Consider the following 26,741-nt stretch of genomic DNA (forward strand, 5'->3'; position numbering starts at 1 on the left):
GCACTATTCTGATCCATCTTCTGTATGTATATAAACTGTCTGTAGAGTGTAAAGAAAGTGTAATGGCACAGTAATGTTATCTAGGCAATGGTAAACATTGAACTATGTACATGTGCAGTGCACTACTATTTGCAGTCTCGTTCTCAAACTAAGATCATAGTTTTGGAGTTTTTATTTGCTATTTGGTGTGATGGCGGCTTCTATGTCAGCATAAGCACCTCTGTTTTACACAGAGGTAGTGGGAGCAAGTGTACCTCTTGGAGTTTTACTGAAAAAGAGAGTGTCTGAATGGGAGGATGAGGACTTTGACTGATGAGACCCACACCTGCATTGTGTATGCAGAGCTAAGGGAGTAGGTCTGAAAGTGAGGGAGGGGAGGTAGAGAGAGTGAAAATGTGAGGGAATGAAAGGTAGAGTTGGGAGAGTGAGAGAGAAAAACAATACTTTAGAGAGAGGTGAGCTTCTGTAGGTCACTGGTGTTATTAGCTCTTTGTTGGTGTTATTAGCTATTTGTTGGTGTTTTTAGCTATTTGTTGCACCACTGCAAAGCAAACCCTGTCTTGAACACAACGTCAAAATGTAAATTTGCTCCTAAAAATACATGAGATGGCCATTAACTAGTAATGCTGCATAGTTCTAGATTGGTCTGGAACTCACCTTTCTGGTCAAAATAGATATTAATTGCTGAGGTGTACTCACTTTTGAGGACACAAATTGAACCATATTGGCACCATTTCATGTAACTGACAACATACTTTTCAGCCAAGCGTCCTCTGAGTGATGCAGAGACACCATTCGAAAGTGTTGCAGTGTCGTTACAACTTCAGCTGTGACCAAGAGAAAGTGGTCGTGTTTCAATTCTCCAAAATTATTTCCAATTTTTTTTCATGATGTGAGCTTTAAATCTGGCTGAGAATATCACAGTGAGATGAATCCACTGCTGGATTCGCTAGACTGTCCCGTTTAATAGGCCATCTCCCAAGCTGGGCTACGTCGCTCAGAAACAGAGGAAATTAATACTTTGTCTGGATAGGCCAGAAAATGTGATATGTTACTACCTATGCAAATGTGGGGTGTGAAACCTGACATAGAGTGGAAGCAGAAAAACAGACAGATGAGGCTTTCTGGCACTATAAGGCACTGGACCCTGCGACATTCACAGAGATCTCTGTACACCAAAATATCAGTCGGAACTGCTTCAGAACCTCTCAAAGTAAATAGGGGACTTAACATCTAAGAGGTTTTAACCCTGTGGTAATATTAGACAACAGCTCAGATAAGACCCTAACCAGAGGATAGCAGGAGATGAGACAGAGCGGGAGAGTGACTGACCGATAGAGAGGGGGGAGTAGAGGATGTGGAGACAGAGCATGTTTTTGTGTAACTGTATGTTGCTGTTAGTGTAATTACAGTGTTAATATACAGTTATAAGAAAAGTCTTACCATGTTTGGTAGCAAAAATATGAAGAGCGATTATTTTCACCTGTTATTACATTAGCGTCAGATACTTAAAAAAAAAATGAATTGCTTTGTCATGCCAATAAAGCTTTTTGAATCGAAATTTAATTGAATTTAACAGCAAGTGAGAAATGGAGAGGGATAGAGAAAGATGGGGTAGAGGGGGGAGACAGGAAGTGAGGGAAACAAAGATAGGGTGAGAGCAAAAGAGATAAAGAGAGACCTATCAAACTGGTTTGACCCAAGCCCATTGAGACACTTAAACTAAGACTCTTATCAGTGGTGCTGGTTTTTCAGCTCAGGACTGATGCCTCCTCATCTCCTATTGGCCCATTAGGAATCACTGTGCACGAATCCCCTCTGACCCAAATCACTGACCAGGGGGTTATGGATTGGGGTTAGGGGGTAATTGATGAAGTAATTTAAGTTTGAGTAATATGTGTCTCTTAGAGCCTCTTCACACTTACTACACGTTTTGTAAAAATACCATCGGCTACACATATTACTCCAATGTAAACTTGCGTAGTTGCTACGTCTCAACCACTACGGTAGCGCATGACACTCGCCCAACAGTTGACCCCCTTGAAGCAGGGTAGTGTGAACAGCCAACGCTCTAGCAGTATAAATGGTAATAGCAGAGAAATGTTTTTGAAATAGCTGAAATGCTTAGGCAATATTTGAGACTTGTTTTATTGATGTAACAGCCTGTTACATTCGTACATTTTCACAGTAGCTGCCTGCTACACTGAGTCACGTAAAACGATGGGAGCCCATTCCCACCACCAAAAGCATGTACAATGTAGATCATACTAATAGGATATGTTTAAAAAAAAAAAAGTGTAATATTGTGTGGTGAGACAACAAAGTGAAAATAACTGTGATTGGACAAAAAGTAACAGGGCTGAGCTCGCTGTCTGTAGGATTGTATCATTTGTGTCTTTGCATCTGTAATTAAAAAGTTACTCACACGGTATGACATCGCTATTCTGTTGATTGAGTCATTAATTCCAGTCAATCATTTTGGATTAAAAAAGGCCTACATTTCATCCCATTAAAAAAAAAATCTGAACACAATTAAATGTGCCTATTTTAAGCTATAAAAACAAGACGTTACATTTCCCCTGGCCAGGCCCAGACGCGATCTCATAGGCTTCTCTAGGCTAGCTGTGGTTGTTATCAGTAGGCTATAGTTGATCAAACTGAAGCACAGACTAATTGTGCACGTTGACAAATCATGAGGCATTTTATTTTATTTTATTGGTGGGTTTCCATATAAAACAGCTCGTTGTGGTGAATTCACTTATACCCACATTTTCAATCGCAATTTGCTTTTACCGTGATTTGCATGATATTGATAAAAATGAAGCCTGGTTTGTTGTCATGTTGTACGGTAGAACTGCTGTACTTGTATTATCAAATGAGAGGGTTAATAATTATTATTCAATAGTGTAATATGTTTTAAAAGAAAAGTTTGTCATTGATGAATAGTTTGTTCTTACTCGCTAGTGGCTACTGTGATATTTACGGTCAATTTGAGATGCGGACCAAAAATGTCGAGTTGCCAGCCACAACGAAAGGTAAGACGGGTTGTAATGTGAATTGAAAAGTAGAATTGTCTTTCATCATCCCGCTCCTCAGACTCTCCATCATATCTCATAGTGGGAATAGGGCCTAAAAAAGGGTGCATAGCTAGAGTAACCTACATCCACATGAACCTATACCTAACATCTTAGATACATTTTGTGTGTAAAATATTTTTTCAGAATGGACTATTAAACTAAAACAAAATAAACCCAAATAATCCATTTGAGACATTCCCTCTCTCCCTCTCGTTTTGCTTCGCTGCGCGTGCGGGTCCGGTTCTTGTTTGGTTGGTCGTTGGCTGTATTGTGACAGCTCATTTGAGAGTGAGTGTTGCCTTCTCTCCTTTCTTCCTACACACCCCGGGTTAATGGTCCAGCGATAGACCCCTTTCTGTCTCCTCCCTCTCAGCTTCCATGTTTATCCCCCTCTCTCTCTCTGTCAGAGTTCTTTTGGATATGGGCAGACAGAGAGTGTTGTACACACACACACACACACACACACACACACACACACACACACACACACACACGCACACACACACACACAGTTGTTTGATAATGTACCTCTGAGTCTGTGATTTACACCCTGCGTCTATGGGAACTGCACTGACAGGGCTTTGATTAGCTTTTATGAAGAGCTGTAGATTATAGATCTGTCAGGTTAGATATCACACCACGTCTTACCATTCCACTCTAATGCTATTGCATTATGAAAGAAAAATCTACTGCCACTAAGTAATGGGAGAATGCCTCAATTCAGGTCTAGGTGGAGCTGACACAGCAATATCTACCTTTGTGATGGATAGCTGATGCGAGAACAAAATGGTCTCCTCGCACTCCCTTGTCCTCTGCCAGCTTTATTGGACCACTTCGGAGTGAACAATATATCAGTTTATCTATTTTAATATAAAACTGAAGTAGAATGAGGTTGAAGTTTGAATGACTCTCTCTCTCTCTCCCCCCTCTGTCCCTCTCTCTCTCTCTCTCTCTCTCTCTCTCTCTCTCTCTCTCTCTCTCTCTCTCTCTCTCTCTCTGAGTCTCTATCCCCCTCTCTCTCTCGCTCTTTCAATCTCTCTCTCTCTCTCTCTCTCTGTGGATTTCGAGGGGTGATAGAGCGTGGTCATGGTTGACTCTGGTGGTGTTTAGGGCAGCCAGATAGTTTGCCTGTCAAATGAGTGGTGGTCATGACTGTGTGGATTTACATGGCAGGAACAGAGCTTGGGTTCCTGCCATGAGCTGAGAGGGGGTATGGCGACACACGATGGCATGCAAGCATGTGTGTATTTTTGTTCAAGTGTTTACGATGACACGTGACCACATTTGAAAGCATGTCTGAGAATGAAGAGTGAATGAAGCGTGAAGTGTGTACAGTATGTGTAGGTGGTAGGAGCCTATGGTCACATGGGTCAGCGTGTGCGTGTGAGTGTGCGTGTGTGTGTGTGGGTGTGTGTGTGTGTGTGTGTGTGTGTGTGTGTGTGTGTGAGCATTATTTTAGAATACTGTCATGTGCATTGTAGCCCACTGTAGGGGGATGAACATACCTCCATACAGTAGAATGTGAAAACACACCATTTGTACTAGCATAGAAACACAACACATTCCCAAAATGAATACCTCTACAATGCTCAACTAGACAGAGTTAAAAATCAAATCTATAGACTTTGTTTAGGTAATTGAACACAACTGGTAATATCTACTACAGCCAGGGGCGTAACTTGGTTTTAGAAGTGGGGGGGACGTAATAATAAATAAATAAATAAATATAAATATATATATATATATTTATATTTATTTATTATTAGCACACCGTTTGCTCGTTTTGTATCACATTCCAAAGATAAAACTGGGGGGGACAAAAATGCAATTTCAGAATGTGGGGGGGCACATATCCCCCCATCCCCAGTGAAAGTTGTGCCCCTGACTACAGCATACCTTCCCCAAGAGGTCTGGAAGAAAAAAACGATCTGGTCCAGGATCTTTGTTTGGATTTCCATATGTTAAGCAATCTCCTGTGTGTCTAATGGACCTCAGCTTTGCATATGTGGGAAATTGCAAACGGCTGGGTGGGTGCGCATGGAGATGGTTAGATAGACAGAGAGAGATAAAGGGATCAGGAGAGAGGGATAGGGGTACGAGGCACAGAGGAATAGGGAAAGAGAGTGACAGGGAATGGAGAGAGGGGGAGACGGTTCCTACCCTTTTTCTGTTTGTCCTTGTGATAGATGGAGTAAGGGAAAGGATAAAGGAAGTTTAGTGAAAACGGGTGCTGGAAGATGGTTGGTCAGTGTGTACGTGGTCAGGACAGGTATGAGGTTGTATGGGAATGCATGGTTGGGTGTATTTGTGTAGGTCTACATTGAGGGCAAGTGTTGCAACTGACTGATAGATCTAGACAGAAACGGCACGTTAAATCCATTATGCCATGTTACCAGATGTTACCATAAATGTATCCTACTGTACCCCCCCCCCCCCCCCCCCAGACTCCTTGGCAGGATGTCAGTGAGGGGCTTGGACCCTCCCTGTCCCCCTTCCATAAAGCATGAGCCCTCCAGCCCCAGCTCCCAGGGGGACAGCCCAGCCCAACCCAGTCCCGGGGGATCCTCCTCGGACACCAACTCCAGCTACGGCCCCCTGGGCAAGGGCCACAACCGCACCAACGGCTTGGACTCACCAGGGCTCTATGGACACAAAGCGGGCATGGGGAACAACGGCACAGCCAACAGGCGGGTGTTTGTGTGTCTTTTTGTCTGTCTCTGTGTGTATGTACCCATTTGTGTATGTATGGGTTTATGCTTGGGTGCATGTACCATATATGTGAGTGTAACCTTTCTCTCTCTCTCCAGGCGGTTGTGTGGTGAGGATGGCCAAGTGAAGTGTGAGTTCATGCTGGGTTCTGTGGCTAAGAGGCTGTGTCTGGTGTGTGGAGACGTGGGGTCTGGGTACCACTACGGAGTGGCCTCCTGTGAGGCCTGCAAGGCCTTCTTCAAGAGGACCATTCAGGGTAAGGCCAACTCACATAAGCATTGAGGTTAAGAGCTCAACTGAGGTGCCCACGTGTGTAAAAAGTATATGGTCAAAGGGCAGAGGTGTATGGCTTTATACATATAAACCTGCAGTATGCCGATGAGTTCCTACAGCCTGTTTTAGTATCAACACCTGATCAACTCTAAGGATGCAAGCTTACAGGTTCCCATGCCTTCTCCGCCTATACAGTAAAGGCCTAAGTGGTTGTGTCCAAATCAAATGCGCCGAATACAACGGGTGTTTTCTTTACCATGAAATGCTTGCTTACTTGCCCTTCCCAATGATGCGGAGTATCAAAAAAAAGAGTAACACGAGGAATAAAATGTGTTAGTGACTAGGCATCAGGATAGATGATAATAAGGGTAAAATAAAGAACAGAGTAGCAGCAGCATATGATGAGTGTAAAAGTGCATGTGTATATACACATATGGTACACTGTGTATATGCTTACACGGTGGTGATCATGACAGCATGTGTTGCCAACAGTGTTTTAACCTGCCCCACAGCATCTGTTGTTGAAGCTGAGGACTGTTTACACAAGAGGAAAGTGTGGGAATGTGCTGGACCTGTGTGTGTTTGTGGGCGTGACTCATCCATATGTTTGCAGCATGTTGTTGTGTTGTTTTAATGTGATTGTCTGTGAATGGGTCATGGCCCTCGTAGGCTAAGACCCGCTTTAGGCTAGTTTAGCGGCCACCGCACACAGATGGGCATGACAAGGGTCATGGTTCATACCTGGATGGCTGTCAGATGAAATGCTGACAGTAGATCAGGTGATCAGATGTTTCCTGGATGTAATAGGGCGTGGCAGCTTAGAGTGCTGCTGATTGACTGACTTCCAGAACATTATCCTGGTTTTTCGTCATTGTTTCTTAGAGTTCCCTGTCTCTTTTCAGCATGTTGTTTGTTTTGTAGTGGTTGAAGGAAAGGTTTTGTAAGTGATCGAGAAAATTGCTCCCTTTCATTGACTGGCTTTTTGTCTCTACATCTGTCCTCCCCTCTCTCTCCCTCTCTCCTCTCTGTCTTTACATCTTTCTCTCTATCTACACCCCCTCTCCTTTCTCTCCAACCCTCAGGTAACATCGAGTACAGCTGCCCTGCCACCAGTGAGTGTGAGATCACCAAGCGGAGGAGGAAGTCGTGTCAGGCCTGTCGCTTCATGAAGTGTCTCAACGTCGGCATGATGAGAGAAGGTGAGGAAGGAACTTCTCTACTCCTCAATGCCAAATACACGTACTCCTTTATTTACCTTGAAATATATATACTCCTCCATATATGCCAATATATACTTTTCTGTATCCCAATATAACTTTATCCATTAAGTCTTACAACAGTGTTATAATACAATGAATAGAAAAAATATACAAATCAAGATCTTGGATATTTTTGTGGATATAAACTTCCTCTCAACTAATAGATGTGTATTGATTTCAGTGTGAAATGTAATTCCTTTACCTGTTAAACAGGTCCCGCCCCTTGGTGCTTGCTAGTGTGCCTGCTCAGTGCTCAGTGTTCATGTATGGTGTATCTTTATAGGATGCTACTGTACCTCCAAAATAGACCATGGCTGTCTGCCACATACAGTGGATCTCTATTCCTTCTGACTCACTACTCTCACACACAGAATAGAAATAGATTATCCAGAACAACACACATATCTTACATTCTACATGGCCCCCAAACACTCAGAGTTTTACAGTGAGTGTCTGGGGCAGTGCTCTCATGGTCTTGCGGTCAGGACTGGAGTGTGTGACTGGTGACATATTGTTGGCTAGATAAAGAAGTGACCCAAAAAGGCAAAGCGTCACTGTATGAGCCACTTATTGAAAGCTGCATGTGAGTAATCGACAGCTGTTAATAGAGAGAGAGAGTTTACTGCCACCTGCTCCCTCCCCCTTCAGCTCATCAGCTTTGATTTAATCATCCGTCAACCAGGGTGAGAAGGATTCAGCATCTGTTTTCTGTCATCCTGTGTGTTTGTGTGCGAGCATGAGTGTGTGCGTCTCCTTTTTTAATCAGCTCCTTTTAATAGGGGAAGGGCATCTCCCGCACCCAGCTCTGGCTCCTATAGCCTTGCCCCCCCCCCCCCCCCCCCCCCCCTCGTAAATTCCTCCAGATGCCTTGTGGGATTCCTGGACCTCCATGAAATGTGAACCGCCCCTCGTAACTCCCATCGTAAACACCCTGGTAGTGGTCCTTGTAACGCACCCCATTGTGCCACGTAATGCCCCTCTTCCTCTGGGGGGCAGCAGTAAAGGTAGAGACAGGGGGGTGTGCCTTTTAACAGGCGAGAGAGGTCCATGTAAACACAAGAGGATAGAGATCCTCGGTCTAGAATAGAGACCTGATTACAAATTGATTAAGCATGGAACCACTGTTCGATTTTAGAATTCAATAGGGCAGTGGACTAACAAACATTGTAATTGTTCCACTACTTGGAACACTGGTCTTACCTCATAAGGTTAAACCAGAAGAAGGGCTTTATGCATTCTCTCTCCCCTGAGCATTGTTTATCTATCAGGTTTGTCCTTGTGTGTCGAGGATATGACAGTAAATCATATCACATAGCTCTAATCACATGGGGGACTTTTTAAATTTAAATTCTGGGCACACAGTTGAAATAGAATGAGTAGAATTTGAATTATATGGCTAAGGCTTGGCCATATTATATACATAATAATAGCTCTATTCCTTAATTTGTTTATCTCTTCAAAGAATCAGAATTTTTCACATCCTTTCATGACCCAGTGCATGACTAACTAGCTTCCAGTAGGCCAGGGGTGTCTGACTCATTCCATGGAGGGCCTAGTGTCTGCGGATGTTTGTTTTTTCCTTTCTATTAAGACCTAGACACCCAGGTGAGGGGAATTCTTTACTAATTAGTGACCTTAATTCATCAATCAAGTACAAGGGAGGAGCAAAAACCCGTAATACTCTCGGCCCTCCGTGAAATGAGTTTGACAGATGTGCAGTAAGCTAATAAGGAAGGGTATTTGTTGACATCAGATCATTATCCAGGCAGCTTTACATAGTTCCTCCCTCAGTGGCTTTGCTACTACACATATACTACCGGTCAAAAGTTTTCTAACACCTACTCATTCAAGGGTTTTTCTTTATTTTTACTATTTTCTACATTGTAGAATAATAGTGAAGACATCAAAACTATGAAATAACACATATGGAATCATGTAGTAACCAAAAAAGTGTTTAACAAATCCAAATATATTTTCTATTTGAGATTCTTCAAATAGCCACCCTTTGCCTTGATGACAGCTTTGCACACTCTTGGCATCCTCTCAATCAGCTTCACCTGGAATGCTTTTCCAACAGTCTTGAAGGAGTTCCCACATATGCTGAGAACTTGTTGGCTGCTTTTCCTTCACTCTGCGGTCCGACTCATCCCAAACCATCTCATTTTGGTTGAGGTTGGGGGATTGTGGAGGCCAGGTCATCAGATGCAGCACTCCATTGCTCTCCTTCTTGGTAAAATAGCCCTTACACATCCTGGAGATGTGTTGGGTCATTGTCCTGTTGAAAAACAAATGATAGTTCCACTAAGCCCAAACCAGATGGGATGGCGTATCGCTGCAGAATGCTGTGGTAGCCATGCTGGTTAAATAAGTCACAGACAGTGGCACCAGCAAAGCACCTTCACGGCATAACACCTCTTCCTCCATGCTTTACGGTGGGAAATACACATGTGGAGATCATCCGTTCACCCTTCTTATTGGTGTCCTTTAGTAGTGGATTCTTTGCAGCAATTCCACCATGAAGGCCTGATTCACACAGCCTCCTCTGAACAGTTGATGTTTAGATGTGTCTGTTACTTGAACTCCGTGAAGCATTTATTTGGGCTGTAATTTCTGAAGCTGGTAACTCTAATGAACTTATCCTCTGCAGCAGAGGTAACTCTGGGTCTTCCATTCCTGTGGCGGTCCTCATGAGAGCCAGTTTCATCATAGCGCTTGATGGTTTTTGCGACTGCACTTGAAAGTTCTTGAAATTTTCCGTACTGACTGACCTTCATGTCTTAAAGTAATGATGGACTGTCATTTCTCTTTGCTTATTTGAGCTGTTCTTGCCATAATATAGACTTGCTCTTTTACCAAATAGGGCTATCTTCTGAATCCCCACCCCCACCTTGTCACAACTGATTGGCTCAAATGCATTAAGAAGGAAAGAAATTCCACAAGTTAACTTTTAAGAAGGCACATCTGTTAATTGAAATGCATTCCAGGTGACTACCTCATGACGCTGGTTAAGATAATGCCAAGAGTTTGCAAAGCTGTCATCAAGGCAAAGGGTGGCTATTTGAACACTTTTTTTGGTTACTTTTCATATGCTTTTTTTTCATAGTTTTGATGTCTTCGCTATTATTCTACAATGTAGAAAATAGTAAAAATAAAGAAAAACACTTGAATGAGTAGGTGTTCTAAAACGTTTGACCGGTAGTGTACATGCTGACTGCAAATGTTTCATTGGTGCTCCAAACTTAAACATGTTGTGCCCTAGAAACTAATATGTAACCCTGTAAATACATTTTGTTTAATCTAAAAGCTAAATGTTTATACAAATACCTGCCATTGAAATTAAAAAGTAATTTCTGGAATATTAGGTTGTGTAAAAACACTATTTTACCATTGAGATGCATTGCGTTGAAAATTGTACACTGTCTCTTTAAGAAAAACGTTGCGTTTTGAACTGTTTAGGCTAGAAACAAGCCGTTTTCTCTGTAGTATGGGCTAACTTTTTTCTCTAGGGCACTCGGAAAGCAGTATTATTTGTTAAAAGAAATTGCAGTGGTGCTCCCGAATTAAAATTCCAGATCGCACAGCATGATGCCATGTAGAATGTTGCCCTGGTCCGTTTCCTGCTCAGTGGATATCTGTGTTCTTGATCCCACCCCCTTCGAGGGGTGCAGGGAGACATCAAACAGGGGTGAGAGCAGAGGGGAGGGGCAGTGACCCAACAACCGCCTCCTTATCGGACCCCTCAGATCAATCCAACAGTGTAGAATGTGTGTGTGTGTCTAAGAGGATGGTCTGAGAGTTACTCATACACATCAGAGCTAAGTGTAACTCTTCAGAGCGGAATGTGCTGACAACGAAAGGGACAAAAATAACTGGAGGATAATCAGGATAACAGAGCACACACACACATTTACATTACATTTGACATTCGAGTCATTTAGCAGGCACTTTTATCCAGAGTGACTTATAATTAGTGCATTCATCTTAACTAGGTGAGACAACAACACATCACAATCGTATTAATTACATTTTCCCTCAACAAAGTATTTATCAGCAAACTCAGTGCTAGTAAGAAAAGACAGATGTTTTTGTTTTGTGGGTGCACCGTGAGAGTTATTTAAGATACTCTTCAAAGAGGTAGGGAGGGCCAAGAGACCAGAGGTGGTGAACCGAATGCTTGGCTTGGGATATAGGGTTTGAGCATAGCCTGAAGGTAAGGAGGGTCAGTTTCCCTCACGGGTGGACTGGGACAATCATTTGGCCCTGGCATTTTATCCATTCATTACAGGAATCATGAAGATAATTCACTTTACTGTTTGAAAAGAATCATGGTTTTAGCCTCCCCAAAAATAGGAAGTTTTGAGTGAGATGACAACGTAGAATGTGCTTTTTCTACGTTTATAGGCACCCTTTCCATTTTTTTTACGATCCATGATCTTGGCTGTCTAACTGATGACAGAGTTTGCGTGACCTCAGCTCAGATTCTTAAGAGGCCCATGGGATGCCAGCCATGTCACCTTTTTCATTGTTTTATTTTTATATACATTTGAGGGTGTCAATTTTGACCAGCCCTCCCAATAAAAGAATGGTCGAGCCCATCTGGCATTTGCCAAAATTGCCAGATGTCCAATCTGCGCCTGGTTCCTCTTGCTGCTCTGTAGACAAGCACCAGGATCTTGAAGATGATGCGAGCTTCGACTGAAAGCCAGTGGAGTGTATGGAGGAGTGGGGTGACATGGGAGAACTTAGGAAGGTTGAACACCAGGCGGGTTGCGGTATTCTGGATAACTTACGATGATGGCACAAGCTGGGAGCCCAGCCAACAGAGGGCTGCAGTAGTCTAGACGGGAGAAGACAAGTGCCTGGATTAGGACCTGCACCACTTCCTGTGTGAGGAAAGGTCGTACTCAAGAGTTGTTGTAGAGCCGGGGGATTCAACTCTTACACTACAAGGTCCGGAGCCTGCGGGTTTTCTGTTTTACCTGATAATGACTTGAACACGCCTGGTGTCACAGGTCTAAATCAGTCCCTGATTAGAGGGGAACAAGGAAAAAATGCAGTGGAACTGGCTTCGTGGTCCAGAGTTGAGTTTGAGGATTGTAGAGCATGAACCTGCAGGAGCAAGTCACTGCTTTAATGTTTGCAGAGAATGACAGGTCCATGGGGAATCTGTGGAATTGTCAACCGTGATGGTCTTGGAGTGGGCATGCCTTCCCCAGGAGGAAGAGCAGCTCCGTTCTGACGAGGTTGAGCTTGAGGTGGTGGGCCGACATCCAAGCTGAAATGTCTGCCAGGCACGCAGAGATGTGTGTTGCCACCTGGATGTCAGACGGGGTTAAGGAGAAGAGTAGTTGATTGTCATCCACATAGCAGTGATAGGAGAGACCATGTGAGAATATGACAGAGCCGAGTGACTTGGTGTAAAGAGAAAAGAGGAGAGGGCCTAGAACCGATTATGCAGTGCCTGAGATGGCCAATCTTGAGAGGGTGGAGAGGAGGATCTGATGGTTCACTGTGTCGAAGGCAGCAGATAGATCTAGGAGGATAAGAACCGAGGAGAGTCAGCTTCCTCAGAGCAGAGAGCGTCTCTGACACAGAGGACAGTGGTCTCAGTTGAGTGAGTTGCCTTGAAGCCTGACTGGTTAGGGTAAAAAATAATATTCTGAGAGAGATAACGAGAGAGTTGGTCAGAGACCGCAAACTCAAGTGTTTTGGAAAGAAAAGAAAGAAGGGATACTGCTCGGTAGTTTTTGACGTCAGAGGGGTCGAGTGTTGGTTTCTTTAGGAGGGGAGCTCTGGCCATCTTGAAGTCAGAGGGGACGCAGCCAGTGGTCAGGGATGAGTTGGTGAGGGAAGTGAGGAATGGGAGGTCTCCAGAGATGGTCTGGAGAAGGGGATGGGGTTAGGCTGGCAGGTTGTTGGGCGGCCGGACATCACTAGTCGCAGGATTTCATCTGGAGAGAGAGGGGAGAAAGAGGTCAAGGCATAGGGCAATTCTGTGTAAGTGGGATCAGTGGGCTTAGTAGGCTGAATGAATGAGGAGCGGATGTTGTTAACTTTTTTTTCAAAGTGGTTGACAAAGTCGTCCACAGAGTAGGGGGAGGAGGTAGAGGACTATGGAAGGAGGAGAAAGTGGAGAAGAGTTTCCCAGGGCTGAAGGCAGAAGCTTGAAACGTAGAGTGATAGAAAGCAGCTTTAGCAGTGGATACAGAGGAAGAGAAGATAGAGAGAACGGGGTGGAAGGATGATAGATCCTCCGGAAGTTTAGTTTTCTTCCGTTTCCGCTCAGCTGCCCGCAGCTCTGTTCTGTCAGCACGCAGTGAGTCACTCAGCCACGGAGCGGAAGGGGAAGGTCAAGCCGTCCGGGAGGAAAGGTAGACAGTGAGAGTCAAAGGATGCGGAAAGGGAGGAGAGTAGGGTCGAAGAGGCAGAGTCAGGAGGGAGAAGGATTTAGCAGAAGGGAGATGATAGAGGAGAGAGTAGTTTGAGAGAGAAAGTGAAGATTGCTGCGAGGCATGACCATCTGGGTAGGGAAAGGGGGATACCTTGTCAGTTGTACAACTGAATGCATTCAACTGAAATGTGTCTTCCGCAATCAGAGAGGTGTGGGGGGCTGCCATAATCGACATCCATGTCTTCGACGCCCGGGGAACAGTGGGTTAACTGCCTTGCTCAGGGACAGAACGACAGATTTTTACCTTGTCAGCTCTGGGATTTGATCCAGCAACCGTTCGGTTACTGGCCCAACGCTCTAAACACTAGGCTTCCAGGCAGGGTTGGAGGGGTAGGGTTGGAGGAGAGATGGAGAGAAAATGAAACAAAGTAGTGAAACATGGAGGGGGGTTTCAGTGAGATTAGTAGGCAAACAGACTCTAGTGAATATGGGAGGTGAATGGGAAAGGGTGAGGTCAAAAGAAGAAAGGAGTGGAAAGGAAGAGGTGCAAAGAATTGAAGTCATGCGTCGGGAGGTTAAAGTCGCCCAAAACAATGAGTGGTGAGCCATTGTCAGGAAATGAGCTTATCAAGGTGTCAAGCTCATTGAGGAAATCTCCAAGGGCAACTGGTTGGTGTTAGATGACATCAATGTCTCTGTCAGGGCCAAAAATGTAGGAACTGAAGGGCAATATCTATTGACCGCAGATCAAGCAGTTCCAAATGCTGACAAGACTAGGAATTTCACGTGTTGTGCGCGCAGTGTAAACTAAATTAGAAGGGTTGCACCCAAAATTAGATCATTAGAAAAGAACTAGGTAAGATAACTCAAGTGAGAGAGTGGTGTGGAGCCTTCCTCTCTTTCCTTCCTCAAAACAACTCGGCAGATAGTCATTGTTTCGGCGACAATACTGCCGCTTGATAATACCGCCACTTGATAATACCACTGCTTACAGCTGCCACTGAAGAAACAGGGGAAACTGAAGTACAAAGTACTAATTGCCTAGCAGAGGTGAAAGACACCTTCCAGCACTGATTTCTAATTGCCTCGCCCACACACACACACACACACACACACACACACACACACACACACACACACACACACACACACACACACACACACACACACACACACACACACACACACACACACACACACACACACACACACAAAGGGTTGGGTAGGTTACTTTTTAAATGTAATCCATTACAGTTACTAAATCAAATCAAATCAGATTTTATTGGTCGCATACACATGGTTAGCAGATGTTAATGCGAGTGTAGTGAAATGCTTGTGCTTCTAGTTCTGACCGTGCAGTAATATCTAACAAGTAATCTAACAATTTCACAACAACTACCTTATACACACAAGCATAAGGAATGATTAAGAATAGGTACATATAAATATATGGATGAGCGATGGCCAAACGGCATAGGCAAGATGTAGTAGATGGTATAGAGTACAGTATATACATATAAGATGAGTACTGTAGGGTATGTAAACATTATATAAAGTGGCATTGTTTAAGTGACTAGTGATACATTTATTACATCCAATTATTAATTATTAAAGTGGCTAGAGATTGGGTCTGTATGTTGGCAGAAGCCACTCAATGTTAGTGATGGCTGTTTAACAGTCTGATGGCCTTGAGATGGAAGCTGTTTTTCAGTCTCTCGATCCCAGCTTTGATGCACCTGTACTGACCTCGCCTTCTGGATGATAGTGGGGTGAACAGGCAGTGGCTCGGGTGGTTGTTGTGCTTGATGATCTTTTTGGCCTTCCTGTGACATCGGGTGGTGTAGATGTCCTGGAGGGCAGGTAACTACTACCCACTGGGCTAGTAGTTACCTGTCCAAAATTGTAATCAGTAACGTAACTTTTGGGTTACCCAAATTCATTAACGTAATCTTGATTACTTTCAGTTACTTTTTGATTACTTTCAACTTAAGAGGCATTAGAAGACAAAAACGATCCATCAAAGCATTTGGTGTGTCATCATAGTGGTCTCTGACTTGTGGTCAGACTCGCTCAGGTGGAACGAACTAAAACTTGTGCCTTTTTTCAATGCTGAATGGAATGCCGTTGAGAAAACATAAAGGTGTCATAATACATAAAGTCATTTAAAAGTAATTTCTGAATTTATAAGTAATCAGGTTTTTCAAAACTATCTGTAATCTGATTACAATATCTTTGCTGGTAACGTAACTGATTACGGTTACAGTTTTTTTGTAATCAGATTACATGTTCACACCAAACCTCACCACCTCTAATGCAGGTAAGCATTTTTCATAATGAATCTTGTTCTGGAGGCAGCACTGCCACAAAGTCATACAATCTGATTTTGAACCTAACCCTAACCTTAACCACACTGCTAATCCTAATGCCTAACCCTAGCCTTAAATTAAGACCAAAAATCGAATTGTTGTTTTCACTAATTTGTCCAATATAGCTAGCCAATTTTGACTTTGCAGGTGGCCCATCTAGTGGAAATCGCTCAGTTCTGCCTTCAGGGCAAAATTCATTATAATAAACGTCAACCTGCAATGTCAGTCCTTCCACTGTGGTCGGAAATATGGTCTGGATTAGTCTAGCAGTTGGCAGTTTCTACAGTTTGAGGTTTGGGATGGGTGATGAGGGATGAGGATGTGTGTGTAGGGAGGGATTTCACTGTGTTGACACATACACTGGATTATGTGAAAGCAAAGGGGCAATAGTGTGTGTGTCAACACAGTGAAATCCCTCCCAGTACACACATCCTCATCCCTCATCATCACCCGTCCCAAACTTCAAACTGTAGCACCTGCCAACCACTAGACTAATCCAGACCGTGTTTCCAACCACAGCGGAAGGACCAACATCACTAAAGCTCCAGGGGTCCTAGCTTACCCGCCTGTTGACTCCTTAATACCCCTCTCATCTCCTCATGTCAGAGGGGGGACCAAGTCACTATTATTCAAGTCAAAAGTAAGTCTCAAGTCGAGTCCCAAGTAGAACGGGTAGAGTCTCGTGTCAAGTCCAAGTCGTGTATTCTAAAACCAAGTCAAATCGAGTGGAGTCTCAAGTCAAGTAAAAAAAAAAAATCGAAACATGCAATTACTTATTTAAATACAAATCTTTGTCTATTTATTGAGGCTACCAGATAGCCCTTTTGATTATTTTGTCTGCAACATATTTGGTTATGTAATAATAATTTTTTCTTTTTTAATCCAAATGCAAGCTTCATAAGTAAATTTCAAACCATTTTGACACACCAAAAGACAAGTAGCTCTGTGTTAGTAATTGTTGCTTGATGCTCCGTTGCTGGTGAGCTTGCAAAGTAAACAGTTAATATTCTTGGTCACCTAATAATTTTTGGAGCTGCATATTTATTAATTATGGCAATCCTCTCCTACAATTTGAAGTTTGCGCTGCACCCGATCCTATAGCCTGTACAGCAAATCAACAATCTGTTAGCTAGTTCACCCGACTTGCATTGATTGACAGTTTGCTGGTCCAATCAGAGGGCTGTGTTTCACTAGCCAATCTGTTGCACGTTTTTTTGCAAGTGCGATGCTGCGACTACTGTCTCTGGCTGCGTGAAGCGTAATCCATGGAGACTCTGTGCCACAAAATGAGTGACAAAACTTTACAAAACCTGTCCAGATCATTTCAAGGCATCAGTCTCAAGTCAAAGTCTAGTCCCCAGTCTTGAGGTTACAAGTCCAAGTCAAGTCTCAAGCTATTTTATTTTCTATCAAATTGAGCCTCAAGTCATTAAAATTTTGGACTTCAGTCATGTGAGGGGAGTCTACACAGCTCTTATCTTACTATTCAGGGACTATTGATGTGTCATCAGGGAGTTAAGCAGATCATATAAAGAGAAATTGGCACGCTCAGCTCAAATTTTGTAGTGACGAAAGAAAGGTCTTCGGGTGTTGGGTTCAAAAGGCATATATTTCAAGAAAGGAAAAAAAACTTGCACTCACTGAAATTGCCTTTAAATTGCCATGTATTTTTTTCCAGCAGCAGAGGTCAGAACAAACCGACTTGTTTCGGCAGCAGCCTTTGTTCTGACCTCTAATAAAAGCTCTCTAGGTCACATTAGTATGACAGATGCATTCTCTTTGGAGGGGGATAGGGTGTCACTGGATGGTGGAGTGTGCCAATGTGCGTGCGCGCATGTCCGTTTGTGTGCTGTGGCTGTGAAATATCAACCCAAATTCTACCCCCACCACGTGCCCCTTTTTACCCCCCTAATCTTGCTGTGAGCTCCTTATCTCCATGTTGATGGTTACCGCTGAGCTTGTTAAAATGAGCAGTTGTCATCGTGTGCCTATGTGTTGTTGCTTATTGTGTTACAGGGTTGTGACATCTCTAAGGCTCCCTATAATCTTAAAGATGTCACACATGTCAATCAAATGAATTTGAAGAGTGCATCACTCTCCTGGTTTTGAAATTGTGGTAGTGTGTTAAACAGGAATACAGTGTTTTTGTGTACACATGCTGTGTTTAATGTACCTAAAGTTGAGTGCGTGTGTGTGTCCCAGGTGTGCGTCTGGACCGGGTGCGTGGGGGCAGACAGAAGTACAAGAGAAGGATAGACTCTGAGAACAGCCCCTACCTCAACCCTCAACACGGCCTGCCACAGAAGAGAACATGTAAGAATACAAAAAAACACTCCTTCTTTTTCTCTCTATCTGTCTTTCTCTCTCTCACGACAGGCTCACATTTGTGCATTTAGATATTATTAAAGGCTATTTTAAATGAACATCTCTCGTTCTCTCTCTCTCTGTCTCTCTCTCAGTTCCTCTTGGTGGTCTGGTAGAGAATAAGGTGGTCTCTCTCCTGCTGGTGGCTGAACCAGAGAGTATCTTTGCCATGCCGGACCCCACCGTCCCCGACAGTGACATCAAAGCTCTGACCATACTGTGTGACCTTGCCGACCGCGAACTGGTGGTCAACATCGGCTGGGCCAAACACATCCCTGGTAGGAAAACATACAGATACAGGAATACATGGGTATACTGTGCATACACACAAACACGCGCACGCACGCACAAGTGCACACAGGGGCATAAACACACATCATAGTCACACACATCATAGTCAATAAAACTCTTATCAGCTCAGAGTGGAGATTGTTGCCCCCTCAGTTGGATTAAGACTTTAGTCCAGACACAGAAAACAGTGTGAATTTGTGTGTATGTATGTGTCTGTGCTCTGCTAAACCAAGGTAAGGATGTGTCACTTGCAGTGGCGTGGCGCAGTTCCGTGGGGCCCCATTATCCCTTAGGTCTAGAACCACAAATACTTAATTTGTTTAAGCATATGTTGCAGAACAGTGATTTCCATATTTTTTCAGAATATTGACAAAAAGGGGGTTAGCCATCAGTGACAAGAGTTGACAACAGATACTCAAAACAGACTTATTCTGTCTTATTTCTGTCTAAGTTCAATACAAACATTTGTAAAATATGGAAAATTATTAATTTGAAAATCCCCAATGCAAAAATAACCATTCTATCAGAACTTTCAGCACTCTGAAGTTGATGTTAGACAAAAATCTGACGGAGTTCATGTGTTATGGTGTTGACAAAAATATCATTTTTATTTTTCATTCAAGTGGTATATAGAGCAGCAATTGAGTTTTTCCTCAGTTGCTTTATAACTCTAAAACTTAATTAAATTGAACATATTTGAACCAAAATTCCTATTCTATTTTAATCTTTCAGGCAGATGGAGTTGACTGTTTATAGTTGTGACCATGGTGATTCAAATATTGTTTGTTTAAATCTATCAAAAGTAGAGAACTTTAGACCATGAGTGGTCCTGTTGCACTACATGTAATGAGGGCATGAATAAGGGGTCCTTATGGTATAGCTGACCCTGCTCATTCCTGATTCATTTAGGATTTTAGACAAATCTGATGGAGTTGACCACATCTCTGTACAGATATTTTAGGAATCAAAGTTTTAAAATAAATATTATTTAAAGTCACAGAAAGAAACTACATACATTCAGTTAAATTGTAAACCCTTTATTGGAGAATTTGAAATTGGCATCCTTTGCTCTGGACAATGGCATTTCCAGGCATAGAGCTCACATGGAAATTAACAATATAACTCTTTCCCTTATAAATTTCCTCTAAATGTTAAACTCAAATAATCCCTGAGCTAATGTCCTGCTATTCTACACACTTTACCATTAGGCTGAGAGAAACAAAAATATAACACAACATAAGTTGAAATAAAAGATCCCAGAAATGTTCTATGTGCACAAAAAGCGTATTTCCCTTAAATGTTATGCACAAATGTGTTTACATCCCTGTTAGTGAGCAATTCTCCTTCGCCAAGATAATCCATCCACCTGACAGGTGTGGCATATCAAGAAGCTGTTTAAACTGCATGATCATTACACAGGTGCACCTTGTGCTGGGGACAATAAAAGTCCACTAAAATGTGCAGTTTTGTCCACAACACAATGCCACAGATGTCTCAAGTTTTGAGGGAGCTTGCAATTGGCATGCTGACTGCAGGAATGTCAACCAGAGCTGTTGTCAGAGAATTCAATGTCTCTACCATAAGCCGCCTCCAACGTCATTTCACAATCGCAGACCACGTGCAACCATGCCAGCCCAGGACCTCCACATCCGGCTTCACATGTCAGCCCAGGACCTCCACACCCGGACAGGTGAAGAATTTCTGCACAAACTGTCAGAAACTGTCTCAAGGAAGCTCATCTGCGTGCTCGTTGGCCTCACCAGGGTCTTCACCTGACTGCAGTTCGGCGTCATAACCAACTTCAGTGGGCAAATGCTCACCTTCGATGGCCACTGGCATGCTGGAGAAGTGTGCTCTTCACGGATGAATCCCGGTTTCAACTGTACCGTCGTGTGGGCGAGCGGTTTGCTGATGTCAACGTTGTGAACAGAGTGCCCCATGGTGAGGTTATGGTATGGGCAGGCATAAGCTACGGACCACAAACACAATTGCATTTTATCGATGGCAATTTGCATGCACAGAGATGCCATTCATCCACTGCTATCACCTCATGTTTCAGCATGATAATGTATGGCCCCATGTCGCAAGGATCTCTACACAATTTCTGGAAGCCAAAAATGTCCCAGTTCTTCCATGGCCTCATCAGACATGTCACCCATTGAGCATGTTTGGGATGCTCTGGATCGATGTGTACAGCGTCTTCCAGTTCCCACCAATATCCAGCAACTTCGCATAGCCATTGAAGAGGAGTGGGACAACATTCCACAGGCCACAATCAACAGCCTGATCAACTCTATACAAAGGAGATGTGTCGTGCTGCGTGAGGCAAGTGGTGGTCACACCAGATACTGACTGATTGTCTGATACAAGGTATCTGTGACAAACGGATGCATATCTGTATTCCCAGTCATGTGGAATCCGTAGATTAGGGCCTAATACATTTATTTCAATGGACTGATATGAACTGTAACACAGTCAAATATTTGAAATTGTTGCATTTATATTTTTGTTCAGTGTAATGACGAGTTCATATGCTATCTGGGGAGCCCGACAATATAATAATATTGTTTTTATTTTGCGGGGGGGGGTTGAAGCGGAGGTATTTTCTACGTCATTGGTCACTTGACCATGTGCCAGAGCCTAGTACCACCTGAAAGTATTAGTACTCTAAATGTGTGTAGGGAGAACTCCTCCTAATTAGTGCTCTCCTGGATAGAGGGCATAGGAGGCTAAATAAGCTGTTTAAGCCTGTTTAAGCAAGCCAGGGTTTAGTTGTGTAGTGACAACACATATGGATCATCGGACACACGCTAATGGTGGCGATAAAGAGGAAGACGCCATCTTTCTTCGCCCCCTCTGTTGAGTTTGCATTCCAACCTGTTGTGGATACATGGTTCAACTTGTGACAGCCCTGTCTCTCTCTCTCTCTCTGGGAAGTCTTTGTTTTGGAAAGGCCCTTGGGTGTGGGCCAGCTGTGTTGATCTGGGCTAACTGGGAAAACTAGTCCCTCCCACAACTTCACCCATTGTGACAGACAGGATTAGATATCTGTCTAACTGTATAATTGTCCTGCCTCGTTTAACCAAACAACGTGAGATTTAGTTTAATAAACTTTAACTGTATTTTATATTTCCTGTTGAATTTCCTTACATAAGTTTGTTTGAGTTTATTTTATTTTTACAGGGACAGTGCACATTAATCAACGTTTCAGTAAAAGTGCCGGTTTTAGCCAGCCGGCTAATTTTCAACCGCAGTCCCTGGGCAGATTATTAAAAACAATTACAATATAGACAATCATTGAACAGTGAGCACACACAGAGTAACATAGGACAAGCAAGTGCTGTTACATAATTTGTCAGGGTACACAAACTTTAAGAAATCTAATGGCTTTCCACAAAAAGATGGCAGCCAAGTAGATAGCAGTGAAGGTAGATATGACCATATATCCAGTATCTTTTTCACCTCTCTTTCCCCAAGCTTTTTCTCTCTCTCACTCAGAGGAGAGAGACGTTCATCTATCAGCAGTTAATGTCCTGTTCACACCCAAAACATCACTAGGGAAACACCTGTGTTTTTGTTGATTTTTGTCCAGTAATGCTTACACAACAAGCTACCTAAGCAGGTGTGTGTATGCAGACTTTCCTGATCAGCACTTTCATTGTTCTCAAAGAAAGGAGGAAGAGCAACAAAGCGTTCCCCTACTGGCTGCCTTGGAACTCTTCTTCTCTGCTTGTCACCAGTGTTTACTGTCAGAGTGGGAGTCAACCACAGTCAGTCATATGTTTGTATGTATTTGTAGCCCTTTGCCAGTGGAGTGTTTGTCTGTCTGGGGGAGTGGAGCAGTCATGAGAAACAACCAGAGCACAGACACACCAGGGACCCACCTCAGGGGGAGAAAGAGAGAGACTGAAAGAGAAACTGAGAGAGAGTGGGATGATAGTGATTGAGAGAGAGATTGCGATAGAGATAGTCAGATAGATAGATGTTGTGAGAGGGGGAGAGAGAGAAACAGTAGAAAAGGACAAAGAGAGGAGGGACAGAGGGAAAGTACTCTCAGCTCTACACCAATTGTAGCACCGTAATGGTGGTGTCACATCAGCTCTGTGTGAGTGGCAGGCTACAGCCCATGGCTGGAGGAACCAGTGTCCTGGCAGAGGGGCCCAGGCTGTATTTGCTACTGCCCAGGGGGAGGTGAGTCCCCCCCCCCTCCCCTGTCTGGTCCTGTCATGAAGACTGACATTGATTCTGTCTGAGGGCCAGGCTGGGAGAAGATGAGCTGGCTTAAGACCCTCTCTCACCCCACGCTTTGGCCTTTTTTAGCCTGCCGTAAGTTGGCTGTGAGGTAAGTATGTCTGCGTGTCTGTAGGGGCTCAGCTGAGCCCTTCAAGCCCAGATAACCCTCTCAAATCGAAGCCTGTGAACATATCATTGTCCCAAGATCTCCACATACCCGCAACCCTTACTACAGCTTTTTAACCATCCCATGGTTAAACAGAGGACCTCTTTGTCTCATTGTCTTGTCTCTGTGGGACAGAAGACGTTGCTGATGCTCCTTTACAGTGTGTGTCCCATTGTGTGTGACCATATAGAGGTTCCTCAAAGACAAAGACACAGGTTTACACAATGCTTCTCCTTCCTCTACTGATCAATCGTTCCATACTGGAAAGCAGATCCCTATCGACCAATGAATGAGTCCACAGACGGCGTTCCAATCAATCTGGGTGAGATAAGAGAGGGGCGGGAGCCACAGGCATCCCCGTGGCGATTGTAAAAGTGCCCGGACCCTGATAAGAGTCACTGATGGTGTCAAAAATAAAAGCCTCCCCCTCCTTCATTCTGTAAAGTAATCAATCTGTTTTTTTAATGATGCTGTGTGGGTGTGTGTGAGGAGACTACAGCGTGTGTGGATCTGATCATGCTCACATGGGGGTGTATTTGTCGTTCAAAGGCGGTGTCTTTATTGGATGGACAACTTAGGACTTTCACTATTAAACTGCTCTACACCTCTTGCCTCTACCCCAACTGACCCCTCGGCCAGTAACCTTTCGGGTGACCTTGGTCTAATATCTCCAATAGGTCCAGCCATTCTGACTGAAACCATCACAATTACATTTGAGTGGATGTTTTTGAAACCTTTATGTATTTTTCATTTGTATCTTTTCAATGAAGATATGTCTTTATTTCCCTTTCTCTCTTTATCCCTAATTTGACCTAGCTAGCTCTAACCTCTCAATTTCTCCCTTTTCTCCATTCCTCTTTCTACAGGTTTTCCCTCACTCTCACTGGCAGACCAGATGAGTCTACTGCAGAGCGGTTGGATGGAGATTCTGATCCTGCGTGTGGTGTTTCGCTCGCTGGCCTTGGAGGATAAGCTGGTGTATGCTGAGGACTACATCATGGATGAGGAGCAGTCCAAACTGGCAGGTGTACTGGACCTAAACAACGCCATACTGCAGCTGGTGAAGAAATACAAAGCCATGAGGATAGAAAAAGAGGAATTTGTTATTGTCAAGGCCATTGCGCTGGCTAACTCAGGTATGGAATTTCACTGTTGATGTTGGTATAATTTACGTTGTGTTAGGCATGTCTTTTCTAATGACTATTTGGCTTTTCTTGCGTTCAATCTCTGCATACAGTATATGCCAACAACATCTTACAATGTTTCCCTTCCTCTCCCTTTCCATCTGTCTTCCCTCTCACCCTCTTTCCACAGACTCCATGCAGATAGAGGACGTGGAGGCAGTCCAGAGGCTCCAGGATGTGCTCCATGGGGCCCTGCAGGACTATGAGAGTGCCCAGCACACAGAGGACCCTCGGCGGGCAGGCAAGATCATCATGACCCTGCCCCTGCTCCGGCAGACGGCTGCCAGGGCCGTCCAGCACTTCTGCAGCATCAAGCAAGAAGGCCGTGTGCCCATGCACAAGCTGTTCCTGGAACTGCTGGAAGCCAAGGCCTGACCAGCCATGTGGGACTAGGATCACATAAAGGAAGGATAGGGTAGTGATGTCATAAAGGTCAAAATTAATGCAGGAAGTGATACTTGACAAGGCTAACACAGCCCTGCTCACATTACAAACTCAGGAGGAGAGGAGAGAAGAGAAGAAAGGAGAGGAGGAAGGACTGACATCACCTCAGTGACAGGGATAACTACCTTACAAGGGATTTTGATGGTAGTTGTTGATATGTACGTAAACATTGCTAGTGAAAAGGAAGAAAGACACACAACTTGAAGATCCTCTAGGATTATTATTTGTGTGAAACCAGCTCTAAGCCTGTTCATCTTGCATTGTAGTGCTTTAATAACTTTTCTTTTTAAAATAAAAAAGAACTGTGGACAGTCGTGCCAAAGAATGGTGTGGGATACACAGTTAAACAATGTGGAAAATGGTCACAATAAAGTATGGTGTCCCGTAAGACACATAACTAGCAGAAGTTAGGGTCACTTGAATTTTCTGAAATATTTTCAGGGAAAGACATGAAGTAAATTTGACCCACAGATTATGAAGGTGAGGGGAGAAATTGAAAATAAGATGTATTTATTGTTGGCTTGATTATTTAGTTTTAGTTTTTTATTTACCAGTGTGGCATTAATGGAAAATAAGAGGAACAAATATAGATCATTTTCGTAAGATTTTTAAGTACTTTTGTTTTAATAAGTAAATAAAACATTTTGTACTAGCTTCACAACTAAACTCATGGCACTGATATCTGTACTATAACACAGCATCTAAGGCAATATAATAATGTACAGTGCATTGAAACATTGTATTTTTTTGCATTGAGTTGTAGATTACAAAATTGTGCAAAACACTGCTTTTCTTTCTTATGATGAAGATCTGGTGGTGGTATTTCAAATGTGTCTGTGTGTTTCTGTTTCAGAAACTAGAAATGTCTGAAAATCATAAATGTTCAAATGAAGGGAAACTAAATTGGTAGGAATGTTACTACTGACAACTGTCATGCATTTATCTCAGAAGTCCATTATTTGCTCCATCTGTGCACTGTAATGGAATAATCTGTATATTTTTGTGACAAAGTATATTATAAAGTGTGATCCAGCAATACTGTGTGGAGGGGATGTAAATGTATGTATTCTGTAGGCCTATATAAAGTCCAGCGCCAACAGAGATATAACCCATGTTCAGATGAGATGTACACTACTACTACTACTACCATTCTCAGGATTCTAGGGCAATAAAGATGCTTCAAGTTTGAAAGAGTCTTCATCCTATTCTAGGTTTATGACACAATCATAATTCCCTGTCAGACTCTTGGGAGGGGGAGATGGGAGATTCTCACAAGCCTTGTTTAAACCTGGTTCTAACTTGCGTCCTTTGTCCTGATCTTGTCCACATTCTGATTGTGCCACATTTTTAGACAGGTGTAGACCATCAAAAGACACATTGTGATCAGATCAACCTGCCCACCTCTGGAGGTAGTCAGACATGCATTGTCTGGACATCTTACAAGTATAGACAGATCTGGACAGAGAAACCATTGACTGATTACATCAATGTGTCTTACAATAAATAAAAAATATTGAAAGAATAGCTTTGAAATAATTTGCATAAAGGAAGGGGCCAGGAAATGTGGTCAAAATGCAGACACATTGGACGGATAACAGACACATTTCCGGAAATATGGGTACAATCAGAATGTAGACAAGATCGTGACAAAGGACCCATGTTAGCAACAGGTATAAACAGGGCTACTGATAAAGAGAGGGGAAATGAAAGGAGGGAAGAGAAGAGGGATATAGTGAAGGAATGGAGAGGGGTAGAAATGGAGGTGATCAGTGAGAAGAGGTGGAGTAGAGAAAGATGGAGGCACTCTGTGGGACCTTAGTATAAATTATAGACACCCAGAGGCTACCGGAGTGACATGTCAGACAACAGGCTGCTGTCACTTTGAACCATTGTCTATGGCAGCGCCTCCTGTCCCAAAGGTGGCCATGATTGTTGGATTGAAGCGTGTCAATTGGACAGGTGAGTAGGAAGTGTCCCATCATAG

General features: G+C 43.3%; 1 protein-coding gene across 2 annotated transcripts in view; it reads left to right on the forward strand.

The window, feature by feature from the left end:
* Positions 1 to 25,948, forward strand: part of LOC106607894 (estrogen-related receptor gamma) — a 43,741-nt gene extending 17,793 nt beyond the window's left edge. For both annotated transcript variants that reach the window (XM_014205370.3, XM_014205369.3), the window contains exons 2-8: positions 5,522 to 5,764; positions 5,885 to 6,042; positions 7,142 to 7,258; positions 18,278 to 18,388; positions 18,535 to 18,717; positions 23,996 to 24,265; positions 24,444 to 25,948. In XM_014205370.3, coding sequence (XP_014060845.1) covers positions 5,535 to 5,764; positions 5,885 to 6,042; positions 7,142 to 7,258; positions 18,278 to 18,388; positions 18,535 to 18,717; positions 23,996 to 24,265; positions 24,444 to 24,688 — 1,314 coding nt within the window. In that variant the 5' untranslated portion in view covers positions 5,522 to 5,534 and the 3' untranslated portion in view covers positions 24,689 to 25,948. The remainder of the gene's footprint in view (positions 1 to 5,521; positions 5,765 to 5,884; positions 6,043 to 7,141; positions 7,259 to 18,277; positions 18,389 to 18,534; positions 18,718 to 23,995; positions 24,266 to 24,443) is intronic.
* The last annotated feature ends 793 nt before the right edge of the window (positions 25,949 to 26,741 follow it).

Source organism: Salmo salar, chromosome 06, assembly GCF_965601325.2.
Source record: "Salmo salar chromosome 06, fSalSal1, whole genome shotgun sequence".
In the NCBI taxonomy this organism is placed as follows: Eukaryota; Metazoa; Chordata; class Actinopteri; order Salmoniformes; family Salmonidae; genus Salmo; species Salmo salar.